This window comes from Parus major, chromosome 3 (assembly GCF_001522545.3).
Source record: "Parus major isolate Abel chromosome 3, Parus_major1.1, whole genome shotgun sequence".
Lineage (NCBI taxonomy): Eukaryota > Metazoa > Chordata > Aves > Passeriformes > Paridae > Parus > Parus major.
In genome coordinates, this window is record NC_031770.1 from 11999544 (window position 1) to 12021218 (window position 21675).

At 45.7% G+C, this 21675-nt stretch overlaps 1 protein-coding gene across 1 annotated transcript; it reads right to left on the minus strand.

The window, feature by feature from the left end:
- Positions 1-18377: 18377 nt before the first annotated feature.
- Positions 18378-20715, minus strand: LOC107201629 (cystatin-like). The gene is made up of 3 exons (XM_015621160.1): positions 20422-20715; positions 19817-19930; positions 18378-18783 (listed from the first exon to the last, which is right to left on the minus strand). The coding sequence occupies exons 1-3, from the start codon at positions 20698-20700 to the stop codon at positions 18706-18708; spliced, it is 471 nt and encodes a 156-aa protein (XP_015476646.1). The 5' UTR covers positions 20701-20715; the 3' UTR covers positions 18378-18705.
- Positions 20716-21675: the final 960 nt, after the last annotated feature.

Sequence of the window (21675 nt, forward strand, 5' to 3'; positions counted from 1 at the left end):
CTGCCTGAATGAAGCATTCCTATTTTTTTTTTAACAAACCATCTGCTTTCACAACTGTGCATTGCTCCATAAACACGCTGATGTGCACATAAATGCTAGGAATGGCCACAAACGCTGCAACTGGTCAGGAGATGTTTTCTGACTTATGAACATGCAGCGGTGTTGAAATGAGTGCCATCCCATCATCAGCCACTGGGAGTCAGGGGATGATGGACACACTTTGCTCTGACCACCCCATGCACAGAGGGAAGAACAAGGGCACTTAGGAGAGATGCCAAATCGCCTCTTTCAGGGCTCCTAATTTAGAGGGAACGAGGCACCATCCATCCTTTTGCTGTCAGAGTGATGGGGTTTCAGGCAAAGTAGCTGGGAAAAGAGATTTCCTGGCTGTAGGGAGCTGAGTGTCTCATACAGCAGATTTTTCTGTGTTATTGGGTGCTGCTCTGACCCCCATCCCTACAGTGAGAGCTCCAGCAAGGATCAATCAGCTGCTTAGCTGAGCATAAAAGGGAACATTAGTGTGGCCTCAGGGATGTGTAGGAAAATTACCTGAGAAAATAAATGTTGCAAAGGAAGCAATTCTACCTGCTGCTAAAGGAACCCTGGCAGTAGAAAGGAGGCTTGCTTCATTCAGGGACACCTGAATTTCTTTCAGGGTGCCTTGCAGCAGTGGTAGTAGATGGAAGGAGCGATCTGTGCCTAGCAGAATTATTTCCTTCCTGCCTGCTTTGGCAAGGCATAAATCTCTCCCCTATTACCTGAGGTATGTCTCCTCATTGAATCAGGGAGCCCTTCAATTCAACTTCAGCATTCATTTACTCTCCATTTCCATGTGCCCAGTGCACAGGAGGCAGAACAGCCGGGAGCTGCAGCGGCTGCAGGTCACGGTGAGCTGTCCCTGCCTGCAGTTCCCACCTATAGAGACCTGGGATGCCAAAGGAGATGCCTGTTCCCTCTACCACCTTCCTAGATTAAGCTGAAGGGCTCCTTATCCATCAGGGCACAGTGCCAAATAGAATCTAGTCTGGTATTTCCACAAAGCACTGCAAGAAGAGGGAAAACTGTAATCATACCCTACCCATCCCTCACCTTTCTCCCATTTTCTCTGTCCTGTTCTCCAGCACTTCCACCTTCCTCAACAAATCCTGTATAGCATCTCCAGTGAAAATCATTCCCCTAAGTGAAGATGGGATACATTCCCTGAGGGTATCCAGTGTCTCTGGCAGCAAGATTCTCTCCTCAGCCTATCCTCGAGAGCCTGGAAAGATCCCTTGGCTTAGGGCCTCTTCATCATCAGAGGTAATCTCTCCCTCCCCATAGCCATGAATCTGGGGGTGATTCATTCTCTGGAGATTTGGTTCAGTCCAGCCCAAGCAGCCAGACAAAAAAAATTCCTGTGCTGGAGTACTGCTAGGGAAGGAATCTGTTTGGATTAAGAAGTCACCTGTGCAAACTTTGCTGATGCTGCCCAGAGGAAATGAAGCAGCAAGTGATCTTGGGAATTCCTGCCAGCCCTGCTCTCTGTGATTTGCCTGCTGCTGGTACTCAGGGCCAGTTTTAATGGCCACCAGCATGGCTCTGATCTACCTGGGCATGAAAGGCACAGGCAGGGGAAAAGGAGAGGAATGAAAAGCTGTGTTTAAATTGCCAGAGGGTCTTTCTTTGTCCTCCTCTACAAGTGTGGGCACTGAAGAGTTTGCCAGGAGGAGTCCTGTCAGGTGTGTTCTTAGCAGGTGGGAGTGTGAACATGGGAAGGGATAATTTTCCTTTCAGCACCTGGACCTACTGGTTTTCCAGTGAATGTTAAATTACATTGCTGCCTAGGGAAGTTTTTTTAACACACCAGAAAGATTTCAATAGAATACAAGAGAGGCAAATCCTCCTCTCCCTCCAACCTTTTCTTTTCTTTAGCATTTCCAAGTTTCTGGGTACTTCTTCCTCATACAACTGTATTAGGTGCTTCAGTTACCCCCAAGGTGAAAGATGCTCCTCTTTTTATAAACCTTTTAGATTGTTTAAGCAATTTGTTCCAAGGGCTTAATGCAGTGAGTGAGGTTTTGTTTCTTGTCTTCTTCCCCAGTGGTGCTCTGATCATCCTTTTCATCAACTTATTTCTTGGTTCAAATGAAGTGAAATGACATGGGAAATAAGCTGGGATCTCTACATTGTTCATAATTGATTTGATACAAATATTTGACGGTTCTGAAACTCAGTCATTTCAGCAGATTGCAGAGTATTTCTCAACACTCACATAGAAACTGATTTTTTTTTCCTTCAGAACTGTCCCTCTTGAGAGCCTTCACTCCTAAAGTTCCAGCAAATTGACACAAAACTTTCAGAACATAACTTAGCAGAGTGGGTTTTTTCATCTATTTTTTCATCTATACTGTGTTTCAAGACATAAATTTCTCATTAAATGATTTAAGACTTTTGTCAAGATCCACTTTTCTGAAGAAATGTTATTTGTTTACTCTGTTCTGTTGAAGGGGTTTGTTGTTAGATGGTATGGGGAGAACTGCACTAATTAGGATTTCAAAATAAATGCTTTTTGCCAATGGTTTCCCAATAGAAATGATATGACAAGCAAGTCTGACTCACGAGGGAAATTAGATGCATTCTCCAAAGGATAGTTCCCATGTGACTTCTCTGGCAGTTTCACCAAATAATTGTATTTCCATATACTCCTACAAAAATCAAATAAAGATTTTAATTTCATCAACATTCTCCATTTTGGGGCAATTTTCATTATGACAGTTTCCAATAGAAAGAAAAAAAACCAACACTTACTGTGGGCAAGGGAAGCAAGAAATTTTTGAGCAGATTTGAGGCAACACAGCTGACATGCAAGAAATTAATGTGAAACCTTCTTATGACAGGAAGGAATTAGTTTCAGCTCTCTGGTCCTCAAGTTAGGTGGTCACCATCTTCCTGTTGTTTCAGTCAAAAGGAGATATTGTACCTCTGGGAGAAAGCCGCCCCTATGGCCACATAAATTTTTCACCTTACAACTATCTATTAAGCAGGATAATATTTTACAATACATATATTTTACAGTGTGTGTGTTGTAAAAGAACAATGTGTGGATATACATATAACAATCCTGAAATTATCTCTCTTGGTGGGGATTTACTTCAAATGAAGGAAAGCTAAAAATTTAGAGACACAGTTAGCTGCTGGGGATGCTGGTCCAGAGTCTGGAGTGGCTGGTGGTTGTTGTGAAGCTACAAGAGACATTTCCTACTCTGAAAACCTTTCAGGCAAACTGTGCCTGGAACCCTGAATTATTGTATGAAGCGTCATCATTATGACATCATTGGAGAAAAGTCAACACAAGGGGGTGATGTGACCAGGAGTACACCAAAATTCAGTGGCAAAAGAGTGACCCCGGCCCAAAGACAAACAGCACACCCCCAGTACTCACCAGAAGGCTGCTGAGGAGGCAGAGCCCCACTTTTCATCCACAGAAACAACAAAAATTAGCTGAAATTATAGATTCTAGCTGGCTTTAAGGGAAAACACTTTATTATAAGGATATTCAAGCACTGGAATGGGTTGTCCAGAAAGCTGGTAACATTTCTGTTCAAGGAGCACTTCAAGTCCCAACAGGACAAAGTCCAAAGTACCTTGGTTTGAATTCACAACTGACCCATTCTGCTCCAAACTGAATGAGCCTCTGATCTTGTCCAGCTTGTTAACCTCACTGCTCTCCTAGCTTCTCCCTCAGTTTATTTTTTTGTGTCTGTGCTCTTCTCTCTTCCTGTGCTTGGGTTCCTAGATAGTAATCAATACAGGTCAAGAGCTGGGCCGACAGCTTTGTGCAGAAAGAAGAAGAAATATTTGCTTATTTCCACTGCAGCTGAAACCACATCATAACACAGTTCCCCTTTCATTGATAATTAAGAAGGGGCTGCACCAGGTACACAAAAACTGGTGAGTTGGTGAACAAGCTGCTGTCAAATGGATTTGTACTATTGGTAACTATGGTTGTGACTAATGAGTTGAATGAGTTCTGCTCATAAAATTGAGACAGCTTCTGGCAAGCATATCACAGGCATGTCATCACCTTCTGCCCTGTACAGAGTGTTACAACCAGCAGCAAAGGTAAGCTGTACACCATTGCTCAGAAAAAGGGCTTGACTTGCATGAAGCCAGGAACCCAGGAAAGAAGGAAAATAATGCTCATTCTACTGGAACAAAACCAGAGAGAAGAGATGGTGGAGAAGTTGCCCACACTGTGCACCTCTGCACCAGAGCATAGAAGAGCTGACACCACCCACAGTGGAAAAACAGCCTCAGAGCTGTGCTCCTGGTGCTCATTACCCCTCACAGGCAGGGAGGACACAGAGGAAGCCTCCTGAGTTTGGTAAGGTTACAGGGCACATAATGGCTTTAAACTGAAGCAGGGTAAACTTGGATTAGAAAGAATTTTTATGATGACAATGGTGAAACACTGAAAGAGCTAGAGGTTGTAGTTGCCCTGTCTCTGGAAGCATTCATGGTAAAGCTGGACAGGGCTCTGAGCAACCTGGTCTCAGTGAAGATGTCCCTGTTTATTGCAGAGGTTTTTAGATAGGTGGTCCTTAAATGTCCCTTCCAATCCAGACTGTTCTGTAATTCTATAATGATATCACTTGCCAGAAACTCTTCCCTTGATAAAAATCCTCTCTCTCAAGAGAGATTTATCTCTTGCAAGAGCAAAATAGCACTGGGAAGGCATCACCATCCGAAATTATCTTCAAACACCTTCAGTGAGGCATCCTTCCTTTGCCAGCTCTTTCAGCACAGTCTGCTGTAAACATCCTACTCATGTGCAGCTCAGAGCCTGGCTTCTGCTCCCTGATCCACGCCACTTCCCAGGCCAGCACGCACTGTGAATCCTGAAATTAAACAGATCACTCACAACTGGCTTTCAGTGGAATAGCCGTGCTTAAACTGGCTTTCCCTTAGTGTTCAGCCCACTGTGCTGCTGGCTTTTGCAGGAAATGAGCCGAAACCAATTCCTGGTATGTTGAAATGAAATCCAGCTTTTGAACATTTGCAGGAGGAAACCAGGGATGGCTGAGCTGCTCAGAAGTACTCTGGCACACTTGAATCCAGCCCCTGCAGTCCAGAGTTGGAGGTACTCACAGCTTCCTGGAGGGCATCAGAGATGGGACAAAGTAGATCTGCATAACTTCAGCTTTGGCAATAACCATAATGGCACAGATCAGGGACTCTGATCCCCATCCATGGGGAATATCAACCACACCCCAGCCCTGGGCATGTGAAACTGCTATGATTTCAATCTCCACAGCTGGGAAGTAGCACATTGTGTTACAGCTGCTGTTCTGGTGCCACAGACAAGTTGGGCAGTGTGAGGATGGGTAACACCATGTGCACAAAGGCAGGAACACATTGCACAGCCAGCTGTGGGAGGTGAGTTTATGACTCAAAACCCTGGATAGCTCAGGCTATAAAATACCCAGGATGTAGGGTGTTTTAAACTGAAGGTCCATATCCAATATAAAATGGAGAAAAGCCTTTTTTACCTTTGCAGAAGATGGCTGCACAGCAAAGGGGCTCCTGCAAGAATGAGTTTGGTGCTGGAAAACAGAGATGACCAGCTTTTTTATCTGCTTCCACCCTTCCCCTTCTTCTCCAGCCTTGGGGCTTTCATGATTAGCTCTGCAGGAGGAAAAGCTCACTTTTGAGCATTATTGTTACTCCCCTATTTTCCCCCACGGAGGAGATCAAAATGTGCATCCATGTCTTGGCTTTTGGACTTTTCCTTATGGCAAGCTCCAGAGAAGTCACATTGCTGGCTGCTTATCAGGCAGGATACACCACAGGGGCAGCTTTGAAAGTGAGTGGGGCAAAAAGCTGAAGCAGCACATAGTTGGAAATACTGCCCAGGGACAGAAACCACAGGGCTGGAGGGGGTTCCACAAGGGATAAGACATCAGCAAGAGGGGCAAGGGAAGGTGCAAGAGTGTGGAGCGGACACTCAGCTGTGGGAGGAAAGCCAGAGGGAGCTCAGGGCTACATGGAGAGCTGCAAGAACAGAACAACCCATGCCTTCCTTTAGCTGTGGAAGGTCCCCACCCACACAAACATCCCTGACCTTCCAGTGGAAGGCTGGATGATCCAATTTGCAGTGAGAATGTAATTAATTAGAAGCAGGAAGGAAAAAGGACACATCATCAATTTGATGGAAATAACATGGTTTTCAAGCTGCTGACATGAATCACAAATTGCATGAAATTTGTTCAGTAGAACTGGGTAGGTCAGAGTGATTCAGATGTTTCATTTCACCTTTTCTTTATGCAAGTGCATTCATTCTTCTCTTTGAAAGGAGACTTTTATTTCATATTTTAAAGGAATAATAGAAAGAGCTAAATAACCTGAAAGTTATATGAACTATTTTATCAAGAGAAATCCAAGGGGTCCAAGGTATAATGAGCACTTGAATAAGAGCATAAAGCACTTATTTTACCTCAGCAGTGACCCCAACACACCGGGTTCCCCAAAGCAACACGGGCTAGAGCCCTGAAGTATTCTGTCCTGCAGAAAATATTCTGGCTTGTGCCAATGAAATGAGAGCATTAGTGCATGAAGCTTGCAGAGACGGAGGAAAAATCCCTCAAAAGGATGAATGTTGCATGGCAGCCAGAGGCAGAACAAAATCTCATTCCCTATCCATCACTATGAGTTTATTTTCTATGAGCTAATGCTGGTTCAGGTAATAATTAAAGGAGGTGGGAGGGACAGAAAAGCTTCCTCTTCTTCCCCTTCACAAAGTAAAGAAGTTTATGAATTATGGGATGCCTATTTGTAACAAAAGTGGCACCTTAGGCTTGTGATCATCTCTACACAGTTTTCATTTTGAAATCTAATTAAGTAGGAAACTTTTATCATTGCTATCATAATTACAAATCATTTATTTGCAATTAATACATCGAAGATGTTTTTCATTTCAGTGTCTTACTTCAGAACAAAAAAGCAATTGCAAACCATCTGCCTTCCACTTGAAGCTCTTGGAAAAAACTTCCCCAGGCCCGAGAGGAGCAATGCTTTCACAACCACCTCAGCTGACACCTGACACATTCTGCATTGGGCAGAATTAATTTGTCCAAAGGCCAAATGTTTCCATCAAGGTGAGAATAAAATAATGTGAAATCAATACCACACTGTAAAAACTTCTGCCTCCAAGAAGACTTCTGCTGAGTCCAACCTAGAACTGGCTGGAGGAGTTCACTCCTCAAACACACCTGCACTTAACACTTGCATATGACATTACTCAACTTCCTTCCTGAACAACATGAGAGGAACATCTATGTTTTCCCCAAGGCAGTGATTCATGATCCCATCTCTCCTGCTGCAGCTGCTCAAGAGTGACATGCAGCAAAAAAGGAGCAGAGAAGGAAAAGCAAGAGGTAGAAAGGTTGTGAATTCCTCTTGGGTTGTGTTTTCCAGCAGTCCTGATTGAAAAGTAATTTCTCTCCATAAATTGGAAGCACAATTGTGCAGAGAAGGATGTGTTCAGAAAGAAAAGCCAATGTCAGAGATCTTGAACCATTTTTCAATAACTTCTTCATCTGATAATCTCCAGAATCAATCAGAAATAAAAACATTTCAGCTCCAGTTTTTCTCTGCACAAATGTCTCTAAGACTTCTGTGAGCCATCAGCACGTCTGGTTCATCGAGGAGAAGCAGAGAAACTTCTAAGCAAAGAGATCAAGTGATCCAATTCCCTGCATGTTTAACTCCTCTGATTAAACACTCAAGGCTGAGGCTCTGAGGGTTTATTTATCCTAGGGTGGAGCAGCCAATTAAACATCTGATGCTTCTGTAGCCTGTCAGGGAGGTGTCACTCCCAGCTGGCCTCAGCCACCAGCATTTGTGGCCAACAAAAGGAAAGAAAAATTCACTCTGAAAAGCAAGGCAGAAAACAATAGACAGGGAGGAAGCCAGGAGGCAGCAGCAACCTGCCCTCTCTAGCTATCTGCACAGGGCTGCAAAAATATGGGGATGGAGTGACACTGGCTGTGCTGGAAGGGGATTGCCAGCCCCATGAGTAGCACTGGGTGTGGCAGGAGATGACAGCTCTTGGCTTGCCCTATTTTCACTCCTGTTTTCATCCCCAGACTCAGCTGTGCAGCAGAAAACAGATCTGCATCCCTGGACAAGGTCTTGCAGCACCTGAAAGACATCCATCCTGGTGTTACCCTCACATGGCCCTTCCCTGGAAGATTTGCATGGACCTATTTTGCATACATCTTCTATGGGTGCCAGGAGGACGGAGCCAGGCTCTGCTTGGTGATGCTGAGCAACAGGATGAGAGGCAAAAGACAGTAATTGGAATGCAGGAAGTTCCACCTGAAAATGAGGAGGAACAGGTTGCCCAGAGAGGTCGTGGAGTTTCCCTCACTGAAATATTCAAAAAATATTCAAGAGCTGTCTGGAGGCAATCCGGTGCAACGTGTTAGAGGATGAACCTGCTCAGGCAGGGAGGTTGGACCAGATGACCCACTGTGGTTCCTTCCAACCTGTCCCATTCTGTGATTCTATTTGTCTGCCCCTCTGGGTGTTGCTTTGTTGTCCCCTCCAACAGCATCTCCTGACTGGAGGAACCTTCTGGAAACAGTACTAGCACCCAAACCAAATCAAGGGGAATGTGAATCCTCACTGGCTCTTACTGCTTCCTCACTACTCAAACCTCCTTAGAGCAAAAGCACAGAAGAGATAATTAATTGCACATTCTCATGTGCACAGCAGATGCTAGTAATTAGTTCAGTGTAAAACTTTTAAATAAAACAAAACTGCAACAACAAAAAAATGGGGAAAAAAAAAATCCTGCATCTGTTTATGGAAAATAAGGGTCCTACCCTGACTGAAATAATTATTTTGCTGTAAGAGGAATGAATAAAGCCTATCCTAAATCATTTTTTAACTCACTGGGAAAGCATCTCAGCAATTTATAGTCAGATATTCACTGGAAATTGCTGAGGCATCAGCAGCACTACCTAACAAAAACAATCCTAACATTTCATGAAAGTGTGTAGGTGGAAAGATGTACTGTACAGCACAATTAATTTCTCCAAGTAGTAAAATGACCCATGTTTCATAAGGGTCAGATTGAGAGAGTTAGGAAATGTTCCTCTGCAAACCCTGAAAATTATATTATGATGAGGCAGTTTATTCTGCAGTTGCCAGAACAAATTTGAAGTTACATATTGACAAAATTGCCCTGACAAATAAGAGCTCAGCTCCTGTGTAACCACAGCAGTGAATATTTACATCTACCAGCAGGTCCCAAATGAGTCTGAGAATATTATTTTGGGTAAGAGAGGACCAAAATAATATTTTGGTCCACATTATCACAGAAACACAGAATGGGGTTTTGGGTTGGAAAGGACTTTGGAGGCCATCTAGTCCAACCCCATGCAATAAGCAAGGATATTTCCCACTAGATCAGGTTGCTCAGAGCCCCATCCAGCCTGACTTTGAATTATTATCATTTCTTCATCTGATAGTCTCCAGAGTCAATCAGAAAAAAAAAAAAATCCAGCTCCAGCTTTTCTCTGCACAAATGTCTCTAAGATTTCTGCCAACAGTTAGCATGTCTGGGTTGTCAAGGAGAAGCAGAAAAGGAAGGTTAGGGAAACTGAGGCACGGAAAGATGGAGGAACTTGCCCAAGATCATCCAAAAGGTCAATAGCAGAGCCAGAAAACAAGTCTCTTAGGATCAAATCCTGGTTTCTGGGACACTCTGTCCCCTCTGGGAAGCTGTTTGGCTCCCTGTTGCCTCCACCAAGGCTCTCTGCCAAGCTGAGAACACCCACAGGCCAACCTTGCCAAGGCCTAAACCTCAGCACCAACAAAGGTCCTTCCAAAACCTGCAGTGGACCACCTGCAACAGATAGGTATTTGTGGCCTTCTGGGTGAATGTGGAGAAGTGGGACATGGGTGTCCAGAATTTCATCCTGAAGTTCATTACAAACTCTGAACACCCACTAGGACTCAGGGGAGCAGTGGCAGCCACACAACAGCCTGAAGCCTACAACAGGAGAACCACAGCACCCACTATCATCACAGCCTTGGAAGAGTCACAGATTGATGCAGACCTCTCTGGGAACCTGCTCTTAGGTCCTCTTGTGCCATCCATCCTCAGGAGAATTCCCCAGCCCAGTCACCTCTCCCTGTGCAAGGCCTGGGGTATTTCAGGAACATGGAGAGGACAGGATTCTTCCCCAGAGGTGAGCCATGATTTGTCCTGAACAAACACCTCTGCATGCAATCCATTCTCTCCTGATCCATCCACCACCCCAACCATCCCAGTTACTATGCAGCAGCCGGATTAGTGTGGAGCACGTTTCCCTCCAGGATCAGCAATTCATTTTTCCTTGGCAGCCTCTCAGCTCCTGCAAAAACACTTTGTTCAGGCCTGCAGGGCTGGTAGTTTGAAGAAATGTTACTTCAGCTCTAGCACAGCCCAGTAAATGTGATTTGTGCCATTGCTGGTAAAAGGCCACGAGCTTTCCACTGCCCTTTCTACCGCCCTGACAGCACAAGAGCCCAGGGCATGCTAATGCAGGATGAAATGCACTAATAATAACACCATTTTGTGACGTTTGGGTAATTGGTTTTATGAAGGGCTATAAATAAATGCAGTTCAGGCAGCAGTTTGTGCATCCTTGCAGGAGTGGTGGCAGTCAATCAGGGAGAAAAAGTGGCACTGCCACACTTGTTCTAAACACCACCAAATTTGTGTAAACATCCCCAGAACCTCCTTTTCCATCCCTCACAGCCCGAGACGTCCCTTCAAGCAAGGTGTTATTTTGATACACAGATGGCTTCTGCCTTGGGAGCTACCAGTACCTGTGCTGAGCTCTGCCTTGCAAGGGAAAAAGGAGAACCAAGTAACTAGACACCATCTTCAGACATCTTTCATTTTCAAAACTAACAGGTTTTGGTGCAGTCTGAAGGTCTTATCCACTTTCTATGGTACTCCATAATAATAAAAATTGAGCATACCAGCAAAACTGACCTCTAAAAATAACCCTAAACTCATTAAAAGTAAGACATAATGATAAAAGTCAAGTTACTCCTGAGATGAACTAAAATTAGTGAAGTAAGTGTTCTCTCAGATCTCAAAATCCTCAAAAAATGGTAGCTGGTAAACAAACCCAGATAAAAAGGACAAAAACCTCACAGATGAATGTGAAAACATGCCTTTCTTTTGCTCTGGCAATGGCCTCAGAGCATAGAGTTATCTCTGACCAAGGGTTGAATCATTCTGTATTAAGCACAGAAACCAAAAGGCTTCCTTCAGTCTCACTGTTATTTTCTCCTTAAATACAAAGAGTAGGAAATAATAATGATGACTTTGCCTGCACTCTTACTGAATATTTCTTTCCAAACCCAATAACTGAAGACTGAGATGCTGCTGGTGACAAGACAAGCATCACTACAAACTTTCTGCTGTTGAGTAACTGCTCAGCAGCTCCCTAGTAGCTGTTTTACCTCCAGAGAGGTAAGAGATTTAGCCTTCTGTCATTCCAAGCAAGCACTGAAGAGAGGGAATCTTGTGCAGAGCTCTGTGGGGACTCCAAAAAGGAAAAAAGTTTTCTGAACAGCCCACAGGAGGGTTTGGAGGGGGTATCCTGGCTCCCCCAGGAGCCCTCATAACACCACAGCTGGCACTGGGTCATGCTATCAAGAGCACCCATTCTTTACTCTGCACTTAGTCTTCACTCATATCCATCTCATTAAACTCTGGCTGTTAGCAGAAAACAAGAAATTTAGCCATGTCTGACCTGGGCACAGGCAGGGCCACCTCCAGCCAAGCACTCCCAATTAATATTTGCACCTTCCCAACCTTTTCCATCTGATATGAGACAATTTTCAGTTTTCCCAGTCTTGCATCAAAGTGGGGACTTTCACCTTCACAGGGAATGAGCTCTTAATTGATGGCACAACATCCCCGGAGTGAACAAGCAAGCAGTAAGCAAGAAAAATGGAAAAAAAAAAAAAAAATCCTGATTTTCATTTTTTCTGCACAAGGATCCCAATTATTCCATACATCACATCATTTGCATTGCCACAACACAGCCTTTTATATCTGCTTGAGTTGCCAGCTATTTAATCTCAGTCCACCTTTAAAAAAAGACTTGTAGAAAATGAGATGCTTGCTTTATGCTGATGCAGTTAAGGGAGCTAATTTCAATTCCAAAGCAAACAAGATTTATGCAAGTCAATAGACTTGGGTTCAGAAGCCAACTAGAAAAAGGATCTTGTTGTTCTGTTTTAATAATCCATGGGGCAGTCCCAGGAATTTACATAAATTTAGTTCTCCAGATCCCATCTAATTTTGGGCAGTAACTTCCTAGGATTTGGAGGACATTTACCACTGATTTCAGAAGTACACATACAACTTTTTCTGGCTTTGCATGTGGCCCTGAAACATATTTGGGGCAGCATAAAGACAGTTTTCCATTTGGTGCTTGTTTGCCAGTATTAAATGCTGCTGGGATCAAAAAAAGGGCAATTTCAGTGTCTGCAGGCACTAGTTTACCTGCCCATAGCAGGGTGTGCCTGTATTCAGGAGCTCAAATACTTACAAGCAGGACCTGCATCAGCAGCTGGTTTTGGGAAGGCCATGCAAAGTTCTACTAAAGCACAATAGATTGCATTTCAATTAGACAAGAGATCTGAAGAGTCATTAAATTAATCTCATTAATCTAACATCCAGTTTCTGCTTCTTTTCTTATGGCAGCATACTGAAAAACATCTGATTATTTCACCAAAAAATGTTACTATTTTTCTATCTGAATATAAGAAGATATCTTCAGTGTAAGATTTTCAGCAGAGCGCAGGAAAGTTCATAGCCCTTCCCTGCACACATTTGTGTTGGTACCTGTACAAAATTTGTAGCAGCCACAAATACAATTTGTCAGTCTCTGGGTTAGACTGCTTCTCCAGGCACCTGCCAGGTACAAAGGTAGGGGAGGATTAGTGGTCAAGGATGCTCATATTTCAATATCCCAAATCTCACATTGCTTACACAGCCTCAGGATTTCTGTTTGCAGGGACACGACTGACAGAGTCTCTCCAACTGTTTCCATCACATCTGGCTATTGAGAAAAACACATTTTCTATTACAGAGTGAGTAGAAATCCCATAGCAACAAAACCAATCTTTATCATGATCTCAGAGAACATTGTAAACACTCCTCCACCTAGGGGCAGATACATTTGGGTTTGCTCATCACACTTACACAAACAATTCTCCTCAGAAGCAGGACAAGCAGATGGGGTTAAATTAGAGTAACTTCCTTCAGTTTGCAGAACACCTGGACGTGACTGAGAGGTGTCTGTTGGCGGTGGAAATACCCAGGCAAAGAGCTGCAAAAATGGGTCCTGATCCTGCAAGAGAGCACCTGTTGGGGACATCCAGGATTCAGAGGAGATGATTGATGTAGTCCTCTCAGTCTCCCTGACTGACCAGGGGACACTGATCAGTCCCTGCTTGTTTCCTTTCACCCAGGTGATCAAAGCAGGCTCCAGACAGGCTGGATTAGACACACCCAAGTAGATGGACAGTTACTTGCCAGGATACTGAACCGGGCTGTGGCAGATGCTTGGTGCTGCCTTCCTTTTGCTGAGGAACAGGCCTGCCTTCCATTCCTGTGTATCTCCTGTCAGATGCTGACCCCCTGTGGAATGATTTTTTGTTACACGTACGAGGCTACAACAGTTGAGGAAGGAAGGCTTGCTTAGTCCCAGGTATCTGGAGGACCCAGGGACCACTTTTCCATGCTGGAAATTCATCCAACACTGTCACTTGCCCTGCCTCTTCCTGCTAACCATACCATGTGCGGCAGCACTGCCTTTTTCTCTCTTCCTGTCCTGGAAGGCACAAGTGTGATGGTCAGACATCTATGTTGCAGGAAGACTTGTGAAACTGTATCTTATACGAGATAACACAAATGCCTCAGGAAAATGCAGATACTAATGATTAAGCCCAGGGAAGAGCAGCCCAGAAGGACATCTGGTCACATCTGCAGCTTAAGCCCTGGTTTCAGAGGCCATCACACAGCATCTTCCCCAATGGTAGGGGTTCCCTCAACATTCTCTATAAAAATAAAAATTAAAAAAGTAAAACTAAATATATAAACCTTGCTTGCCTGTGTCAGTATTTCAGACCAAGTCCAGTGGAATGTGACCAAAACATGTCAGTCTGGGGCCAATGTTTAATTTCACACTCACTGCTCACTCTCACTATTTCCCGATCGAACTGGCTCTATTGATAGATGGAGGATGCTCAGTGGAGCACCTGAAAACCTGTCAGGCATTTTTCCTCCCACCTCTCCCCCCACCATCAGCTGAGAAGCTCTGCAGTTAGCACTGAGCTGACACTCTTTGTGACCAGGTGAAAAACTTGGTTTAAAGCAGGTCTCTTCCCTGGTGAATCTGACCCCTCCAGACCCCTTGCCCTCTAATATCTGAATTCCTTGCTTTCCTAGCACAAGCATCTGCAAGAAGCATTTCCTTCATCTGAAAAGTAGTTTACAAGAGCACAGAGCAAATAAGTTTCTTGTCAGTTCTCCAATTTCCTATCAAACTGAGATCCCAGACAGTTTTGTTCATGCAAGCAGCTGGGCAAAAAGCGTGTCAGAGCTGTAGAAACATCATGTTTCATTATTCTCTCAACATCTCACAGAAGAAATCATTTCCCACTGAACCATCTGGGGTGTGCAGCAGACACTGAAAATGTCAGATTAAATAGGAAAAACATTTCCATCTATGTTATCTGGCTAACACAGAAAGCAGTGAAAAGACCTGCTGTTCAGCGAGGAAAAGCAGGTAATTAAAAATCTGTAGTCATCTTAACCAGTCCCCTGGGTTTTCAAGGGAAGGTCAGTGTAATTAGCCAACATGCCTAGCCAAGCCATGCTCAGAGGCCCAAAACTAATTACATTTTATAGGCCATGGCTTGTCTTGAGAGAAGCCTGTTCCTGAAAAGTTCCCACATATCCCTTCTGGAACCAGCTCTGTGACCCCCAAGGTCACCAAACAGATTCTGCACAGATGGAGCTTGGTACATCCAGGTGAGCTGCAAGGTGGTATTTGAAGAGCATGTATCCCTGGACATGCTCAGAAATGCACGGCTGCATTTGTGAACCAAAGTCACCCTTAAAGCCCAGCCAATATTTTTTCTAGCCTCCTCCTGCTTTTAGCCAGTTCTGGCACTTGGAGATGGTAATTTTCCTCCAGGGATGTCAGGGTTTTCCTCCTTGGCCCTGCAAGTGAAAAAAAACCCACTACTCACCTGTACAGATGGAGAGATCACCTAGGACAAGGGAGAGGAGTATGCTTAGTGTAAGCATCACCACTGAAACAACTCTTCTTTTGCTAGCATTTATATTCAAGATATAAAATCCATTCCCTGACCTGGCCTGAGTCCAAATTTCTCCTGCAGCTGGATGCTGAAAAGTGATGGAGCATAAGATATGAAGTTCCTCAGCTCATGGGGAAGAGAGGACAGTGCCTCCCAGCAAGGCATGGTACAGTGAGGACATCATGAACCACTGGCAGTTATTCTCCAGCTGGAAACAGGGAAAGGTTTTCCCCATCATCAGTCCTATGTTCACACTCACCCACATCTTCCTCCAGAAAGCTTAAAAATAGCATCCAGCATACATCCCAGCTTAAACATAGGGATGAGCAGCTGAGCTTCTCCTTTTTTTCCTACTGCAAAATCCAACCAGCAGGAGCCCACCAGCTCATGGAGGTTGGGCAATGCCCTGTGAACGGTGACACAGAAAAGAGGCTTTAGCATGTGTCACCTCAAGCCCTGAGTCCTGCCCCAGGGTCTGCTGTCCCAGTGAGCTGTGACCCACGCCAGAGGGTCAGCAGGGAGACACTCAGAAGGGATTGCACTGTGGAGCCTGCAGGTTTGCTGCTCTTCTCACTCAAGAGTCCTCCTCACCCTTCCTTGCCCAGCTGGGACAATGCTGCCCAGAGAGGAGAAACAGGCACCTGTCCTCCCACCTTCTCACCTGCAGGCCACTACCAAACCTGAGTGGCAGGAGTCATGGAAAGGCTCAGCATTGCCAGCTGTGACCCAATTTAGGACACTTTCCTACTCAACGCTGCAGAAATTATATCAAAGTGGCCACTGCATCCCACAAGGCAAGGGACATGAAATCTTCCCCCTCCTGTGTCTTCACAGGATAAAGCACCAAGATTCAAAACAGGATGCATGTTGATTGGTAAATTTGACTTTCTGAGGGATCCACACTAGGGATTCTAAGGCATTGCATGTTAACAATGAATACAAACAACCAAGCATCTTCAAACACTCACTGAGAGGTCTCCATGCCTTAGGCTAGGGAATACATCCTGAGTGCATTCACATCAGCAACAGCACTGGATGGCCCAGACTGAGGGCTGCAGGGTGACCCAAATCCTCACATGGTCATTTCCTTCCATAATTGCAGGAAATTGCCATTTCAGCTGTGTGCACAGGGAGGTGTCCATACCTGGCAGGAGTGCTGATACAGCTTCAAGAATCCCAGAAAAACCCTGTAGGGCTATGACCCAGGGAGCTGCATGAGCAGGGAACAATGTTCCAGGAGTTGGAGGACAAAAGTCCATGTGAGCACTGCAAGTGCAGGCACTGCTAAGGAGAGCTACACTTCCCCTGCAGTTGGCTCTAAATCCATCCCTGAAGACCAGAGCCAGGAAAAAGCCATGGGTTCATGAGCTGTAGCAGCAGCAAAGCTCTGACCCTACTAAGTTTCAGGAAGAATGCCCCCAGAATTGATGTATCAGATGTCAGCAAAGCAAGAGACTACGTGAAACAAGCACTTCCCTGGTCACCTGTTCACATCCAACATCGATGTTTGAAAAAGTCAGGCAGAGAATGCAGCTGAAAATGAGGGTTCAGTGTTCCCCTGGCCCAGTCACCACCAGCCAGTCAAACAAAAAGACCTGAGAAGTGAAATGCTCTTGGCAGGGGAACTTCCACAAATGCTCTTAGCCTGCTGCAAATGCAAAGTAATGCAGCCCACAGCGGAAGGTGTTTAAATTAGGTCAGGCTCTTTTTGGCACTTCTCCAGATGGGATAATCATTCAGCAGCTTGTGAGCATGGGGTAATCTGTGCCATTCATTCATGCCTTTAGTCACTGGCACTGCAACATCTCCAGATTCAGGAGCTCCTAACATTCAAACTCTCATCTTCTCTGGCACAGACACTTTTTTTCCCCACGAGCTGATGGTTAATATAAATACAACAAAGTGCTGGAAATGCCTCATTATGTCCATCTGCACCTTCACTTCTTGGCTAGACTCTTTTTGAAGGAGACCACAGTGCAATTACCCAGCCTCAAGCCGAGAGGATAGATTAACAGAGGCAAACTCGCCTAAAGCATGAGGGAATCCCTTCACCACTGCCTTGGAATGTAGATGGAAGCCAGGGAAATATCATGTATGAAATGAGGGGTTAGAGAAGGACAACTGAGGGCACCTGAGCAGCCTGACCCAGGATTTCCAGGGACAGCAGATAGAAACATGCAGAGTCACTGAGCTGGCTGGCAAGAAAAAACAGGCCACCTTCATGCAGAGCACTGAGACCGGGGTGACAAGGAGGGAAAATGGGGATTTATTCCTATTGTATCTGAGCATAACTCAGATACAAGTCTTTGGTGCCAGGCAACCAGCTCATCCTCCCAACATGAATCAAGGTGATGCCTAATGTTCACTGCAAGCTTGGCAGTGGACTGGCAATGATGGGAAGTGGCATTTCCCTTGGAGGGAAGAACAACCCACAGAAGATGGGGTTGCAGCACTCCCAAGGAGCTGAACTCACTGTATCCATGAGATTTACACCAAAAGGAAAAAGTTTACCTCAAAATACAGAAAACAAAAACTGAAGATAGAGCATTTCCTACTTTATCGAGACTGTGAAAAAACAAGGAGCAGCCCCATTATTCACCTCGGCACCTTCGCCCACTTCCCAAGACTCTCTCAACCTGGCACCTCCCCCTACTACCTGAAAATGTCATTTTTTTCAACTGGAGCTTCCTCCTTCCTTAGCACAGAACAGTACAGCAGCAAGGATCCAAGACCATTACAGTCTCAGGACCAGCTTCAGCTAATCGTCCAAGACCCAGAGTTTTCCAAAGCAAAGTTCCTTCAGTGAAAACAGCTAAGGCTTCCATCTTTTACTCAAAACCAGAGGCCAGGCTAAGGGACAAGCAGGCATGGTTTGTCTCCTCTGTGATCAGAATCCAATTCCTTCCCATCCCATTCTTTGGGCAGGACAGCACAGGTAACAACTAGAAGCAAACCCTCCCTCCAAAACAGCAGAAGATCAAAGAAAACCACACATCATAGCAATTATTAATTAAGTTTTTATGTTTACAGTAGTCGTTTAACATGGATACCAAGGGGTTTTAATAAGAATTCTGATGCTGGAGTGAATTCATTGGGAAAGCTGTAGAAGACCAAAACAGCTGCTCTAAAATAATAATTCCAAAGAAGAAAAAGTTGAGATCATACTGTGCTTTAAAAGAGAAGTTACATGGTTTAATTTGCATAGCACAAGCATATGTCAGCAGCCAAGTTACAGGCATTGATAAAGCCCATCTCAATTTGTGTTATTGCCTTTTTCTTTTAAATCTGAGCAACTGGTTGCTGGTCTCTCCTGGAATCTAGGTAGGCTTACTGGCACTTGCTCTCCAGCAGCTCCACTTGGTTTCGCCAAGGAACAGTCAACACTACAAAGGTGCAAATGGTGTGCTAAGGAGAAACAAAAAAAACCACAGTTAGGAGAATAAGAGCACGAAATAGTGTCATTTACCACTGTTCTTCACTCCTGTGAAGAATCTCTAGATTTTCCCTCTCCAGAAAAGTATTCTAGAGCAGCACTCTCGCTCAAAGCAAGTCACATTTCTTAATGAAATCCTAAGAAATAAAGCTGAGCAGTCAGCACTGCTGAGGATCAGGCTCTCTCCTTTATCCACTCACAGAGGACAGATTTCAGCATGGATAATACTCAAACATAAGCCCACAGGCACAGCTAAGCCACGTGCGCCTGTGTCAGATCACTGCAGTTGCCATAATGGTACACACCAGTTCTGTGCTTCTCTTGTGTGCAGCTACACCTCTCACACATGCAGGAACAAAGGGCACATACACCCTGTTGCTGTCATCAGCAGAAGGAATTAAGCATAATGGAAAAGCTCAGGCCAGATGAAGGCAGACACATTTGGTGCTCCCACCCAAAAAGCTCAATTGCTCATTACAAAATGCCTGTGTAACTGCCTGGTGGGCACAGAGAGATGGGTGATCTGCTTCTTTTGGGCAGTGCTTTGCCCGAAGATCTATTCACAGCAATACAAGTCCCACAGGAAAGCATGCCAAGCATGTTTACACCATGTCTACATCATCATGGGAAAGAAGAGATAAGAATTCTGTGGGGACTGAGGACCCTGAACTGAGAGCCAGGAGGCCTGTAAGCCTGGCAGTTTCCTCCACATATCCTTCTGATCTGGATCTTGACTACTTCTTAAGAGGACTGAGATATGTGCCCCACTCCAGCCTCAGCCCCACTTACAAAACAAGGCCCTGCCTTCTCTGACATCAACTGGCAAGACAAGTTCTCCAAGGGCAATACTTGCTCTGCCTTGTTAAGTACAGAGGCATAAGGTCTCTGATGCTGGCTGAAGCAGACAGGGGACACTGACCACAGCCATCTGTACGAAGCCAGCCAGTAGGATGGGGTTGGAAACAAGGAGGGGTGAGGGTCAGCAGGCTGTGCCTGGGAGCCTACCTTGGCCATCTGGGGCTCCTCATGGAAAGCACAGTGCTGGATATCAGTTGCAGGCTTTGTGCAGGTTGTCCGGGCAATCTCCACTTCCATTATGTACTTGATTCCAGCCACGATCTGCAACAAGACAAGTCGGCAGAGGCAACTTTACTCAGAGCACACGGACAAGGGCTCTCTGCCGAGAGAGCCTGGCAGAGAGGCAGGCAGTGTTCCTGTTACACGATGGAAAACAGACTCCGAAAGTACAGAGAGAATTCAGTGTGGCAACCTCCATGAAAGAGGCACTTGGCACCTCCTCAGAAACAGGAAATACAATCCAAGTAAACATGTCCCACAAAGCAGCTTCCTTAGCAATAAACAGAGACATGTGTTAACTCATGAGCAGCGCAGCGAAGCCACTGGCTTCTTCCACAGCGCGCAGCACTCAAGGTCACTCAGACTGAGAGAAGCCAAGATACAGAAAAGGGCTTTTTATTCTTTTTCCCCACCTTCTGTGGGGAAAAAGCGACAGCTTGCAGAGACCCCCATGCTCGCAGTCTGTCCTTTTTCCAAAGGAATCCAGCATCGCTCCCAGCCCCCTTACGGAGTGCCGCCCCCCGGTCGCTCACCTGTTTCTTGGCGCTGATGATCCGCACCACCCGGCTGGAGTACATGTCGTTGCTGGCCCTGTTGTACGCCGTCATGGCGAACTGCAGAGCCCGCTCCAGCCCCTCATCGTTCTCGGGGTCGTCGATGGTCTGCAGGCCGCCCACCAGCCGCGGACGGAGCTCGCCGCCTCGCACGGCGCCGGCGAAGAAGAGGAGGGCGGCTGCCAGCAGCATCACCACAGACAGTCTGTCGGCCGCCATAGCTGCGCTCTGCCAGCTCCCCCTCACGGCCGCCGCCATTTTAAAGCCGCGGGGCGGGGCGGGGCGGGCGGTGTTTTGGGCCGAGCCCCAGCCCGCCCCGCCCCGGCCGGGACCCTCCGGGCCCGGCGGAGTTCGCCGGGGACTTCCACGGGGTCAGGGAGAGAGCGGGACAAAGTGGAGGAGAAGTAGGAGGATGCTTTCCCGCACGGGAAATTGGAGGCTTTTTCCAGACTCTGCCTCCTCGCGGGTTATTCTTGTGCTTATTTCCCTCTACTGCGAAAGGAAGATAAAAGCCACAGAGCATTTTAAGCATCTCATGTTGTTCCCAGCACAAAACACGTTGAGTAATTTCCTATCTCTGCCCCCACAGCGCTGGTGTTGCCTCACCTACGCTTCGAGGGGCCGAGGCGGCTTCCCAGACGGATGGCTTCGCTTTCCGTCTGCTCCCGTAAACACCGCTATTATCTCCCTCGTCCCATCAGGAACCCTAAGTTTGGAAAGACAGGACTTAATATAGCATAAGGGGGGCAGCTCCGGTGAGATTTAAGGCTTCGTGGAGTTGTTAGGCTGAGAGAGGAGGAAGTTTTGCGCCTGAATATCCACAGCTTGCCTTGTAATGGAAAGGGTTTGTCTGGTGACTGGAAAGGCTGCCTACATACCAGCAATATCCAGCATGGAAAAATCCCTGCAGCTGGCAACAAGCTGAGCTGTCAACACTGACGGGACATTGGGGTCATTCTTGTACTGAGAAATAATCATAGAATGGCTTGGGCTAGAAGGGACCCCGAAGATCATTTCACTCCAACCCTCCTGCCATGGACAGGGATACCTTCCACTAGACCAGGCTGCTCAAAGCCCCAGACTGAACACCACCAAAATCACCCAAACAGAAACAAGCTGCATTTGTTGACTATTGCCAGTCCAAACCCCACAAAATCAGGGCTTGAAACAAAGCAATTATTAGGAGAAAAAAAGTCCAGGTAAAAAATTTATGTTCTACAGTTGATGAATAAA

Bases quoted from the DNA above. Each gene is read 5' to 3' on its own strand.
- LOC107201629 (XM_015621160.1), bottom strand. From the start codon at position 20,700: ATGGCGGCGGCCGTGAGGGGGAGCTGGCAGAGCGCAGCTATGGCGGCC. The intron at 19,931-20,421 runs GTGAGCGACCGG...GTCTTGTTGCAG, and splicing joins TCATCAGCGCCAAGAAACAG to ATCGTGGCTGGAATCAAGTA. The intron at 18,784-19,816 runs GTAGGCTCCCAG...GTTTCTCCTTAG, and splicing joins AGGAGCCCCAGATGGCCAAG to CACACCATTTGCACCTTTGT.